This window comes from Scatophagus argus, chromosome 16, assembly GCF_020382885.2.
Source record: "Scatophagus argus isolate fScaArg1 chromosome 16, fScaArg1.pri, whole genome shotgun sequence".
Taxonomy (NCBI): Eukaryota; Metazoa; Chordata; class Actinopteri; family Scatophagidae; genus Scatophagus; species Scatophagus argus.
In genome coordinates this window covers 9,974,656-9,989,019 of record NC_058508.1, presented here as the reverse complement: position 1 = coordinate 9,989,019, position 14,364 = coordinate 9,974,656, and the positions used below count along the sequence as shown (strand labels likewise).

At 37.1% G+C, this 14,364-nt stretch overlaps 1 protein-coding gene across 1 annotated transcript; it reads left to right on the top strand.

Annotated features, from left to right (window-relative positions):
- Positions 1 to 8,975: 8,975 nt before the first annotated feature.
- Positions 8,976 to 13,084, top strand: cabp5b (calcium binding protein 5b). The gene is made up of 6 exons (XM_046415860.1): positions 8,976 to 9,678; positions 11,161 to 11,191; positions 11,293 to 11,436; positions 12,125 to 12,234; positions 12,449 to 12,596; positions 13,056 to 13,084. Exons 1-6 carry the CDS (start codon positions 9,628 to 9,630, stop codon positions 13,082 to 13,084), a joined length of 513 nt encoding a protein of 170 aa, XP_046271816.1. The 5' UTR covers positions 8,976 to 9,627.
- The last annotated feature ends 1,280 nt before the right edge of the window (positions 13,085 to 14,364 follow it).

The following is a 14,364-nucleotide window of genomic DNA, read 5'->3' as shown; positions in this document are numbered from 1 at the left end:
AGGTTTGGCAATGCAACCTTAAGATCTGAACATTATGACATTATGAACATTTTGACATTAACATTCAGTCATACCAGACAATATGAGACATCAAGATTAATTTAGCTGCTAGTGAAAGTTTTCATAACTCTCATTTGATCATAATCAGAATTACAAGAAACTGATGAAAATGAATGTTCGTAGTGGTGGGAACCAGAGGAAGTTTTGTATGACTCTTATTGTCCCACTGTGTCTCTCGGGCACAGCAATACACTGCTGTGTCCCGTCTTCAAGCTGTCCATTTGTAGATAAAGTTTACTGCTGGAGTCATCTCTGGAGATGGTGAATCGACCCTGGACTGACTGGGAGTAATGGATAGGAGTACTAGCTGTGCTTATGTAAGCAACCCACTCCAGTCCTTTTCCAGGAGCTTGTCTGACCCAGTTCATAGAGTCGCTTCTGAATGTGAATCCAGAGGCTGTACAGGTCCATCTGTGAGATTCTCCAGACCTTTTAACCACTGGTTCAAATTCATGTCAGAGTCTGACCATCAACACCTGTCAAAGCATAAATGTTTTTTTTGCAATGACAAAATTTATCTTTGAGAAAGAATGCTAAAGAAATTCTGCACCTGTCCAGCAGACAGTTAAAAGCAGCAGTCCTGTCCTATAGTCCATGTTAAACTGTGTCTGCTGTTCAGTCAGATGTAAAATAAGGTAAGATATTATTTATCTTTTTAGTCCTTTATTAGTCCTGTAATGGAGAAATTCTCAGTTACAGCAGTACAAGGATGGCAAATAGAGATACAAAGGAGGATATTTACACAAGTTTCTTTTATAAATAAACTGTACAAAAACACACAACATTTACAGTACTGCACAATTACTTGCATTATTAGCAGTAAGAAGTTATTGCTCTTGCACTTAGGAGATGGGGGATTATTGCACAATGAGTTATTAGAGTTCAGTTTGTGGTGGAGTGCATGCAGTCTGCCAGGACCAGTGCTGGTTGTACAGTCTCACAGCAGCAGGAAGGAAGGACCTGTGGTAACACTCTTTCACACTTGGGGTGAAGAAGGCTGCCACTGAAGGAGCTGCCCAGTGCTGTCAGAGTCTCATGCAGTGGGTGGGAGACCTCCCCCAGCAGAGAGGATAGTTGGCTATCATCTTGCTCTCTCCCACCACCTTTTCTGGGTCGAGGGAGATCCCTAGGACAGATCTGGCCTTCTTTATGATATTATGCAGTCTTTCTGTCTGCAATAGAAATGCTGCTGCCCCAGTAGACCATTCCGTAGAATAGGGCTGATGTCACCAGTTGAAAAGGTCATGTGGAGCACCCTCTGCCCTCCAAAGAACCTGAGACTGCTCAGCAGGTACAGTCCTCTCTCGCCATTCCTGTATGGTGAAATGGAGTTGTCTGTTCAGTCCAGTTTGCTGTTTAGGTGAACACCCAGGTATTTGTAGGAGTTCACTATCTCAGTGTTCATTCCCTGGATGTTGGGGGTGAGTGTCCGCACCTGTGGATATTCACCATCGGTTCCTTTGTTTAAGTTTTGCACTGACTCTTCCTCAGGAGGAAAAAACAGAATTGCATTTCAGGGAAGGCATGAAGAACGTTCAGTCAGTGTGTCACCTCTTATTCTGATGGTGTGGTGACCAGGAGCCTATAGGACATGTCCAGTACTGTCCACTGCCTGTAAAAACAGCCTGTTTAGACAACCATATTTGTCACTTACAAAGTAATAGGAAATACAGCACTGGTCATTGTGCAGTTGTTGACAGCTGTCTTTATGAGTCAGCCTGGTGTACCAATAATTTTACACTTTCAAACTGTGTGCAGTAGTTCAATGTGACGCTCCATTCCTACACATTACTCTCGTCAGGTGACCCAGGTTTAGAAAAAAAAACAAAGTCTTGTGACATACATGATGTAAATTAAATGCATTACATCTGTTAACTTAAGGACCTGAGTTAAAAGAAAGGCTTTGACTTTGGTTTCACAAAAAACACCAGCACCACCAATAGTCAAGTCCTGTCTGATGAATGTTGGCTATGACACATAATTTTGATGTCTGAAGTCATTTTATTAGTGAGTGGGCTTAATGAATGGAAATGACAATAAAATTAACCCTTTCTACATTTCATTCTACTTAGTTTATTTCAACACACGTGTTTTGGCTTCAAAAGGGAGCATGAAATACAGATGTATTTTAAAATGGAAGATTCTTTCTTCTTTCTTACAAGAGTAGGAGAAAAATGCCGGGCAAAAAGTCATTGCATTGTAAATTTGCATGTGGATGGACACAATAAAATGTGTGTAATGAGTGTTTATATATTTTTCTGCTTTAGAAAATATGTTGTGTATTGTGTGATGCCTTAGCATACTCTGTATTCTACAATATTCAACTATTACTACTGTACTTTTTAAGACAAATTTGGAAGGTCTGTTACACAGTCCTTGCAACATGACAGGGTTGATCTCAGCTAGCAGCAACTGGAAGCACTGAGTAACACCAAAGTTCCTAAAATAAAACAAAATGCAGAAATGAAACAATGCAAAGAGCATCGAAGCATCACAAACGGCAGGTGTGAAGTGTGGTTATGGCAGTAAGAGAAACAGGGTGCACATTTAAATGTTTCATATCAGTTTACATATGTTTTGCACATGGACTTTACATGGTTTCTCATGACTTTGCTGAAGGTTTTAGTTTTAGTTCTCCATTGATAATCGATTGAAGAACTAACTGACTGTAAAATCTCTGAATTTACATATTGAGTTGAACATGGGCTGTTGATTCCAGGTGTTGTGGAGATCCTGAACATAATATGTGTATATATATATATATATATATATATGTATATATATAGGTGAAACTGTATGCAACTGTATGACAGAAGAAAAAACATCAGTGTCATATTCATTTAAACACTTATTTTCAAAAAGACCCAAAGATCTTATAATTAAAACTGGACTAAGGGACCTGTGGGAACTGTGGTTACTTATAGTGATGAGTTTTAGTGACAAAATGTGAGAAAAAGAAGAGAGAAAAAGTTCATTTTCTTTCATTTAATCTAAATTTTTTAATCTGTTGACCTGACCTCTGTGTAAGGATGTCCTTCATTATTCAAGTAAAAGTGGAATACAGTGGACTAGGGTACATTTGTACGTTCATTTGTTTGTACATACTTGCTGTACTTCTAATAAACTACTGGAGTGTATACACATAACATCTGTTCTTTTGTGGTAAATTGCATTCTAATTTCAGTACAATATAAATGTAAAGAGCATAAATTAAAAAAATGAATGTTTTTTTAATATTTAAGAAAAACAAATATTCAGTTCACTCCATCACTAAGTATATATTTGATTACTACTTACCAGGACTTACTGTGAGTTGTGTACCTTTCCCGCAGTTACCAAACTAGCTACCACAGCGAAATGCAGTATATTTCATCAGAAATTAATGGTTCTCACATAGTTTTTGTTCTTATTTTACTGTGCCATATTATTGGACTGTTTGAAGTGAGGACATTAATCATGTTCAATTGTAATAAAGATCGGAACTGTAGGATTTTGTACAGCTGCTCCACCAACTCCAGTCACTGTGGGTATCGAGCACAATAATAAACAGCAGAGTCTTCAGTCTTCAGACTGTTCATCTGCAGATACACCTGCTGTCTGCTGTTGTCTCTGGAGATGGTAAACCGGCCTTGGACTGACTGAGAGTAGTATTTGCTGCTACCACTACCACTCTCAATCCTGGCAACCCACTCCAGTCCTTTTCCAGGAGCCTGTCTGACCCAGTGCATATAGTAGTTGCTGAATGTGAATCCAGAGGCTGTACAGGTCAATCTGTGAGATTCTCCAGGCCTTTTAACCACTGGTTCAGATTCTGTCAGAGTCTGACCATCAACACCTGTCAAAGCAAAAAAAAAAAAAAAAGTTAGATTAATTACTGGATGTAACTCAAATTAACATCAAAAGTGGTTTAGAAAAATTCTTCACCTGCCCAGCAGACAGTTAAAAGCAACAGTCCTGTCCTATAGTCCATCATGTTAAACTGTGTGTCCACTGTTCTCTGTCCTCCTCTCTGCAGTCACATAAGTAGAGGTGAAAGACATCTGAGTTTTGCATTGACTCCTGTCAATGCAAAACTCAGATGTGTGAACTCAGATGTGTGAACCAAAATGGGTGAACCAAATTGACTCCTCCTTATAGGGAGGAATGTGACTTAAGCCAAATCAATTTAATTTATGTGGCTGAATTACTACAAGTGAAAACAGCACATAACTGAAACAACTGAACTGAACTGAAACTTCTGGCACAGTGTAAATTATTATGCTTTTCTATTTTTTCTGATTTTTAACTTATAATTACAATAATCTGGAAAGTTTTATTTTTACGAAAATATGCATACATTGTACTATATTATGTCTTTTATGTGTATGTACGTGTGAATGGATGAGAAGAGTGAACGGAATACAGTTGTTTTTCTCTTGTTTGAACAAAAGAGAGAAAATTTCATTGTATTTTTCATTATATGACAGCATTCTGATTCAGATTCTGATGATCTTCTTGCATGTACTAACACATTGCAGATTGCTACTGAAGATATAAATTTGACTAAATTTGACTAAATTTTGTCATATTAACTTCAGTAGCAACCTGCAGTCTTATTGGTCAAATTTTCTATATCAGTGTGGTAAAACTGTGTCCACATCTTTGTTAAGAACATGCTTGAAGATAATTAATGAAATTTGCTCTCTCTTATTAAAACAAGAGAAAAACATCTATATTCTGTTCACTCTACTCTTCCATTCACACATGCATACAATAAATAAATACAGTATAGAAGAATGTATGCATATTTGGAGGACAACTACATTTTCAAGTGAGATTACCAACTTATTAAATCTGTTACACTTGATTGTCATCTGACCAAATTGTACCATTAACAATTTTTTTGAAAATATTTGTGGACATTTCATCTTTATCATTATGTTCTGATCAAGAAAAGTTTGTTGTCTGATCAGCTTGTTTCTCAAAATCAATTGCCAATTGAAGGGATCCTGTTTATTACTTAGTGCTTGTTGTATTATGAAAGTGACTCACTCACTCACTTGTAGCCCTGCTATAAATTGATCTGTTGTCAAAATATGTCTTCAAACTCATGAAGGTTTTCACTGTAGTTGTATTAATGTTGCAATTACTGTCAGGTTGTTTTCTTGTAAGTGCAGGTGTTTGCTGTGTGTCATGATAAACTGTCCCAACATGAAATGTGTCTCTTTGTTAACTGGTCATCAGATATCTGCAAATTTGTTTTTAAAGGCCTGACGCGGTTCAGTGCTTCTCATCAGTGTTGTTCAGTTTTTGTGCAGCTTTGCAGTCTGGTGTGTCACTGTGGTTCCCGTGCACAATAATAAACTGCAGAGTCTTCTTGTTTTAGACTCTTCACATCTAAGGACACAAGATTGTTGAAAGTATCTTTGGTGATGGCAAACTGGCCTTGGAGGCTTTGGGCAAATGTTGTGACAGTTCCGCTGCCAATGCCTCCAATCCAAAGAGACACAAAGTTTAGATGATGAGGGGTCAGCAGACATCCAAAGCTGGTGTTCACCACCTTCTCTGCACACTGACTTTGCTCACCTGAAATGAGAACCAAAAGGAAGAAACTTTGTACAGCGCTGTCATGGTGGGAACTTGACTAACTCTGCAAACCTAAAGGCTGTTATCAAGGTTATATATTGAATGGGTGGGGATTGTGCATCTGTGTATGAATTTGCATTTTACAAGTCTTCAGACAACAAGAATTAAAATGTTGTTAAGTGTCCTCTTTTGAGTGATTTGGGTCAGTTTTTCACATTTGCGCATTTGATAGAAAAAATTAGAACATTGGTGTGGAGTTAAAAAATCAAACTTATACAGCAGGGCTTCAGCGGTTGAATGATTGGTAGATTTTCCTCCTCTTTTGAAATCAGCAAATATGAGAGTCTCCTTAACAGGACAGAGGAGACAGAAACTTGACAATGACTGCCATCTAGTATTTTTATTACAGGAACTGGAAGGTTATTTTTCGCTCACATATTGTGACCTAATTTAAATTCAATAATCTGCAAATAATTAATTTGCAAACAATATAAATACCATTCAGAAAATAAATAAACCAACTGCTCTTTGACTGATGTTCCCTTGAGTGAAAGAAAACTGGACAGCAAATTGTTTAACCCTTTCACAATTGTATTTAAAACAACCACAAAAATATAAAAAATTAAAATACAAGCAAATAAAAATTATTTATATAAAAGACATATTGTGATTCTTTCTCAGTATCTACCAGCCTGAGAGATAAGTGTTGTAGGATTTTGTACAGCTGCTCCACCAACTCCAGTCACTGTGAATGTCGAGCACAATAATAAACAGCAGAATCTTCAGTCTTCAGACTGTTCATCTGCAGATACAGCTGCTGTCTGCTGTTGTCTCTGGAGATGGTAAACCGGCCTTGGACTGACTGAGAGTAGTCAGTGCTGCTACCACTAGGTTGACTGATAGAAGCAACCCACTCCAGTCCTTTTCCAGGAGCCTGTCTGAGTCAGGCCATCCTGTAGTCACTGAATGTGAATCCAGAGGCTGTACAGGTCAATCTGTGAGATTCTCCAGGCCTTTTAACCACTGGTTCAGATTCTGTCAGAGTCTGACCATCAACACCTGTCAAAACAAACAAGATATGCATGTCTCTGTGTTACACTGGCAGCACAAATGGAATGATGTCTATTCAACATAAGTGAATATTCTTCACCTGCCCAGCAGACAGTTAAAAGCAGCAGTCCTGTCCTATAGTCCATCATGTTAAACTGTATGTCCACTGTTCTCTGTCCTCCTCTCTGTAATCAGATAAGTAGAGGTGGAAGACATCTGAGTTTTGCATTGACTCCTCCTCACTGACTCCTGACTCCTTCATCCGTGAGGGTCGTGGAACCTATCCCAACTGACTACAGACAAGAGGAGGGGTACACCCTGGACTGTCCCCCAGTCAATCACAGGGCTGTCATTCCTTCAATAGTCCTTTCCTATATTTCAATAAAATCTGTGCAACAAATTGACTAACACATTATTTCAGTAAATTGTTCTTTATTTTTAAGCACAGTCTGCACCACATGACAAAACAATGATTTTTATCAAACAGAATAATAGAAAATTAACACATAAGCCAGACCTTTTTCTGGACATCAGGGGAAAGAAGCCCCAGTAAGAATAAAAGTTGCCCTGCTGCCCCCTGTTGGTGATTGCAAAAATTAGTTGTTTGAGGTTTTTGTCAAGCTTCTTTGCTTAATTTAAGAGCTTTTGTGTTTTCTGCACAGTAATACACAGCAGAGTTCTCTGGTTATAGGTTGGACAGTCTCAGATACACCATGCTGTTGCTATTATCTCTGCTGATTTCAGCACGTCCTTACACACTGCTTGCGTACATCGCTTTACTTGCATCATCATAAATAGGGTCCATCTATTTGAATGTCTTTACTGCTGGCTGTCTGATCCAGTGCATTCCTTACTGACTGAAATAAAATCCAGTTCCCCTGCAGGAAAGACTCACTGAAGTGGTGGGAATGGACTCCAGGGCCTGGCCATTCAAACCTGTCAAAGATCCACAAGTGAAGTGAGATGAGTAAAAACAAGAGAGAAATAAATACTAAAACATCACATTCTTGTATTGATAATGAGCATGAAGTGACTTACAGGGCAGACAGAGAGCTGTCAGCAGCACAGACAGTTTGTCCATCATCTTGAGACTGACGATGTGAGCTCTGCTGCTCCACACAAAGACAGCAAGTCAGTGTGATGACAGAAGTAAACACTTTCAAAAGTCTAGATTTTGCATTTATGTTTTGTAATGGAGGTTAGCTTAGATATTTAGTTGACAACTAGAATATAGTTGTCATATTTCAAATGCATCTTGAAGATAAAAATATATATGATAAACACAATAAATATCATTTAATTTTCAGCACAGGTATGAACTCACTTACAATAATACTCTGAAAACAAAACAAAGTCTGATCTTATTTATTTGTTTTCGCAAAAATAACTTACAAAGCAAAAGAAAAAAGTGATTTAATTTTATGTAGTGAATTTTATCTATCTTTATGCAGTGTATATGTATTTAAAAAAAAACAAGGCATACAGACGGATAAAAAAAAACTGATTTCATGTTATTATCTGGTGCTCATGATGTCAGATAATGCAGATCCTGTTCACACACTGGATACAGACCAAATTTGCTGTATATCCATCCATTTTCTATACCGCTTATCCGTCAGGGTCGCGGGGGGGCTGGAGCCTATCCCAGCTGACTACGGGCGAGAGGCGGGGTACACCCTGGACTGGTCGCCAGCCAATCGCAGGGCCAACACACAAAGACAAACAACCACACACTCTCACACTCACACCTAGGGGCAATTTAGAGTAGCCAATTAACCTAATGTGCATGTTTTTGGTATTGTGGGAGGAAGCCGGAGTACCCGGAGAAAACCCACGCAGGCACAGGGAGAACATGCAAACTCCACATAGAAGGGCCCAGACCGGGATTCGAACCTGGAACCCTCTTGCTATGAGGCGACAGTGCTAACCACTGCACCACCGTGCCGCCCAATTTGCTGTATATATAAAATTAATTTTCACAGTTTGTTTGTTTTTCTTTTCTGTGAGCAAATTAATGGTGTATTCATTTACATCATCTCATGCAATGTAACAAACTAATCAGCTCCAAATCATATCATTGCATGTCGATTGAGAATATCTTCTTAAATTGCACAAAATGCTTAATTTTTCCAAAGGATATATGGTTATGTAATAGGCTGATGATTTGTGTTTTGCAGTCATTTGTTAATAATCAGACAGCTCGCATGCTGAGACGAGTAAACACCAGATTGAAAAATTATCTATTTAGATTAATATTACATTTTAATCAGAACCTGTAGCTATTGAATTTTTTTAATTTTGTCAGATATCTGAGAAACCTACTAATGCATAGCCTAGTCTGCAGTGGCATGTGATTCACAGTCTTTCTCATGTTGACTTTTCCCGTTTCCGCTTTTCCCTTTTTTTTCCGTTTTCCATTCTGTTTTGTTTCTTTTAGTAATCATGAGTCGAAGCATTTATCCTAGCAGTCGTTTACTCAACTTTCACCACATAAAAGGATGGATGAAGTCTACAAACTGCAAAGCAAAAACAGATATATATTTTATGTGGGTTGTCCTTTTTCCAAATGAATAAGGACTGAACTCCAAAGATGAAGTAAGATAACTTTTATCATTAGTCCAGAAATTTAAACAGTTCTTATTACAGTAAAATGTATTGGTGACATTTAAAGACTCATGGTTAACAGTGTATATGGAATTGTGTACGTGCACAGCATTTAAGCCTATCTTTCTTTTCTGGACCAAAGCTGCTGAGATAATCCATGTGAGACCTCATCCCTCCTCTCGGGCATACACAGATCACTACTGACCACGGTTTAAACACAAACACATGCTTGGACAGGAAAAAGCGAACTGAATGATATAGTGATATATAACACAGTGTGTTTAATTTTTTTTTAACAAAGATCTTCACAAATACAAGCATCCAGGGATCTCAGCTGAGGCTGTCATCATGAGTCTTAAACAAGCCTGTATCTTTCTCAGAGGAGGAACCAGGAGACAAGTAAGTCAGAATGATTTTACTGTTTCTGCTTGTATGTCAATTCTTTACTATTTACTTGCTTTTCCAATAGTTTTTTTTAAGCCTCAATTTTCTTAATTTCACATTAATTAATTAATTCTGTTCTGTATGTCACCATTGTTTTCATTAGTTTACCAGGAACGTGTTACTTTCTTCTGTTGGTCATATATGAAAGAAATATTATTTTTTCTTCTTGTATGGTGTTATCTTAAATTAATGGGAAAAGAAACTTAGAAGACTGGTCTGTGGAGTAGAGGTGCCGGGACAAAGTTTTTAGCTGGTGTATAAAACAGACGCCTTTGCAATAAGTCAGTTTTCTGTGCTTTGCCCCTAATTTCAGAATGCATTCACACAAACAAGTAAAAATAAATAAAACAAATTGGTATAAAGCATATTTCCGTAAGTTACAGTATGAAACTTATGGAAATATGTTGATCACTCAATGAATTTATGTATGTATGTATGTGAACTTATGTCAGATCTTGGATCAGTCAGATCATCAGATAAGATTAAAAAGAAAATGTTTTCAGCAAGGATTACACAGATGGCATATTTACAGATATTAAAAGCACATGAGCAGAAATGTGTCTGGTTATTACTACCAGTCTGTGTTTACAAAACACACAGAAATAGAATGTGTATATCTGTATATTATTCTTAATATTTCTTTCCTGTGAACAGTTTAGCTAAAAGCAGATGCATACAAGATGTAAACTCACTCAGATATAAATTATTATTTTTAAAATATTAAAAAAAAATGATTGCATGAAGTGAATTATGAAAGAAGTTCATTACAACATGTAGAATTAAATGCAAGAATGTGGTTTTTCCCAATTATTATATATTGAAATTGCACTGTTTCTATTTCGTGTGCTAACTTTCACAACAATATTACAGACGCACAAATATTCAGTTGAATAGACAGTTCAAGCAAGACAATAAACAGCTTATTATCAGAAATTATGGTTTTAAAAAAACAAATGTTTATTGGAGAACATAATGTGGATGTTGCTGTTACATATTGAGATTTTGAGGGAATAATGTGACATATCACATATGTATATAAGTGCATGACTCTAGAACTAAATGATTAAGCTCCAGCTGCTCCTATGCAATATTAAATGAAAGTATTATTTGAGTGTGTGATTCAATGAAAAGTAATGTAATAAATGAAATGGACTGGGCAATTGAAATTTATGTTCAAACAAATATGTAAAACTTTCAATGACTTAGGGCACAGTAACAGTTTAAACTATCGTGTTTAGCATGTCCTTATTGCACAGTGGGTTTATTTTTCATCTGCAGTACATATTTATATATTTATATATGGAGCTTATGGAGCTTTTACTAGGTCATTGCCTTGTAGTAGGATGGAGTGTGCGTTACTGAGGATACAACTGTAATGTAGATGTACTGTATATAAAATATGTTGACATATGTCTCCATGACATTATTATTTTACAGACAAGAGCCCTCACACACGATGAAATTGAAGGTAACTGTTTTTTTCTTTCAGATATACAAGTTAGAGTCATAGACAGAGAGATAGAATATTAGTTACATGCCATTCTCATCTTTTGTCTGTATACCCTCCAGAGCTGCGTGAAGCTTTTGTTGAGTTTGATAAAGACAAGGATGGTTTCATTACCTGTAAAGACCTGGGGAACCTGATGAGGACCATGGGTTACATGCCAACTGAAATGGAGCTCATAGAATTGAGTCAGAACATCAACATGAACTGTGAGTAATGTCCTGTAATTTATTAGATTAAAGCAAAGATATGTCAAACTTCATTGTTGTAATATGGGTATTTCATATTTTCTTACCAATGCTGTAGAAATGGCAAGTAAAGACAAATATGACACTTCATTTTTTAATGCCGTTTTTGTAGGTTTTGGGGAATTTTCACAAGGTCTTTCATTACTTCTTTAACTAGATGTTTTATATTTCGTCAGAGCATTTTTAAAAATATGACGCAAAAAACCTTCATGGATTTTGAAAGTTACAGGAAATGTGTCTTTCAGACATGTCTCCAGAGACACAGAGTATATTTGCATGTTCCTATCTTGAATATTATTTGTTTGTTGGCTTGTCATGTGTCAGTGGCAGAGCACAGATATCATCTTAGTTATCATTTATTGGATTTCTGACAGCTGAATGTAAACCATGAACATTTATTTATGAACATTTATTTATTCACCCTCTGAGATTCTGAAATTTGTCAATAATTAAAAACAAAATAAAGTGGCAAAGATGTGTTTGCAAGATCTAAATTGTTTTTGTCTCTAGCAGATCTACAGCAGGAATAAATGTGGAGACAGGTTTAATTTTTCTATTTCAAATTGATGTTATAGCAACTCAGACTTTGCTTAGGCTGTGTTGTCTGGCTACTGCCTGGTCATAGTCTTCTTAATCTTTCTTATCACAGTAGGGGGACGGGTGGACTTTGATGATTTTGTGGAACTAATGACCCCCAAGCTTCTGGCTGAAACTGCAGGGATGATTGGGTTGAAGGAACTTAAAGATGCATTTAGAGAGGTGAGCTTACCCATTGTGTCTTTTTGGCCTTTGGCACCCCACAGTGGACATTTGATGAACACACAGTAAAAGCAGAAATCTGGCAAACATTAAGTTATGACTCCAATATTAACCCAAAAGACCCTCAAGCTTTGCATTGTTTTGAGTTGGTTTTTTTGTTTGTTTGTTTGTTTGTTTTTGGTTTTGGTTTTTTTGTTTCTTTTTTGTCCTGTAGTTTGATATAGATGGTGATGGTGCTATCACATCTGATGAACTGAGACACGCCATGATAAAATTATTAGGAGAACAAACCAGCAAAAATGAAATTGATGCAGTGGTCAAAGAAGCTGACAACAATGGAGATGGAACAGTTGACTTTGAGGGTGAGATACAAGGAAATACAAACACACACACAGAGAGAGAAAGACAGAGAGAGAGAGAGAGAGAGAGAGAGAGAGAAGCTTAATTTAGTCAGTTTTTAAAGGGAAATAAAGGGAAAATAAAGGGGCTATGGTATTGTAACTGACTCAGAAGTATGGCTCACTGGCGCACCAGTAAAAGCATCTGAGCTATGATTAATGTTATTAGTTTAACCAGTGCTTTAGCTGTTATGACATAATGTCTGCTAAAATAACTGCTTTTAAAATAATTTGTTTGATTCTTAATACAGAAATTCATATTTCTATCAAAGAGCTGTCATTTGCCACATAGTTACTTTACTTATGATTTCCAATCGGTGCAAAAGCAGAATATATACATGGTGTTAGTTTGGGCTAATTGTTCTAAGATTTCTATAAAACGAATAATTCAGCTAATCAATAACTTGTTCATTCTCTTTACAGAGTTTGTGAAAATGATGTCGCAGAAATGAGGACAACAGAATGAATGGATGACTGTGAATGGAAATGAGGCAATTTTTTTACTGAATCTCATGCTGATGATAGCCTACTTCTTAGGAATAATTTTACCTTTTGCATCATTTACCACCATGTGGAGTTCATTAATTTCAAGTGAAGAAGTTTGCTCAATTTTTTGTTAAAACTGATGGATTTTTTTTTTTTTTTCAATGGTAGCTCTAGATAGCCACATGACTATGTCTTTGGAGTTCAGATCATCTGATTTGAAAAGTTTGTTACCTAGTTTGCCCTGTCAGCTGCTCAAAAAGGAAAAACTAAAAAATATGAGAAATTAAAGGTGTCTGCAATGTCCAGCTAAGTGTGTCTTGTCAGAGGTTGAAGTTGGGAGAGTACGTCTCTTTAAACAAATGTTGTGAAGATGATGTGAGTGTGCTGCGCTGGTACTCAAAGATTTATAAACAAATAAAACAAAAAATCAATTCTTTAGATTTACATGTTGGAAGTAGTGTGTGTGTGTGTTTGTGTGTGATACGAGTTTCCCTTTCTGGACTTTGCCCTTTTTTTTTTCCCTCAATCAAAAATTAGGTGAACCACTCATCCTTATTATAAATAGATTGTTTTTGACCTAGAATGGAGAACTTAATTTGTTTAACATCTGGGTGATCGCTGAGTTGGCACTGATAGTGTCATTAACTGGCACAGTAATGTATGCCTGGCCACAGAAATAAATTACTCTGGGCAAACTGCATGACCCTCCCCTCACCACCTCAAGGTAGCTGTGTGATTACAAGGTTGATTCTATGAGGATTTCAAAATGCTGTATTTTGATAACTATATACATATACATTAAACACTGGTTACATTGAATAATAGAGTCTGGCTGACATAAGACCTCCATATTTGCTTTGTTGATGAAGGTGGAAGTTCCCAGTCATAATTACAATTCTGATGTTGACAGGGCGGCACGGTGGTGCAGTGGTTAGCACTGTTGCTTCATAGCATGAGGGTTCCAGGTTCGAATCCCGGTCTGGGCCCATCTGTGTGGAGTTTGCATGTTCCCCCTGTGCCTGCATGGATTTTCTCCGGGTACTTCGGCTTCCTCCCATAAACCCAAAAACATGCACATTAGGTTCATTGAGTACTCTACATTGCCCATAGGTGTGAGTGTGTGGTTGTCTGACTTTGTGTCAGTCCTGCAATTGACTGGCAACCAGTCCAGGGTTTACCCCACCTCTTGCCCGTAGTCAAATGGGATAGGCTCCATCCCCCATGATGAATGAATGTTGACATTATA

Excerpts from the sequence above, each read along its gene's own strand:
- cabp5b (XM_046415860.1), top strand. The coding sequence starts at position 9,628 with ATGAGTCTTAAACAAGCCTGTATCTTTCTCAGAGGAGGAACCAGGAGA. Across the intron at positions 11,192-11,292 it reads CACACACGATGAAATTGAAG|AGCTGCGTGAAGCTTTTGTT; the intron begins GTAACTGTTTTT and ends TATACCCTCCAG. Across the intron at positions 11,437-12,124 it reads TCAGAACATCAACATGAACT|TAGGGGGACGGGTGGACTTT; the intron begins GTGAGTAATGTC and ends TTCTTATCACAG.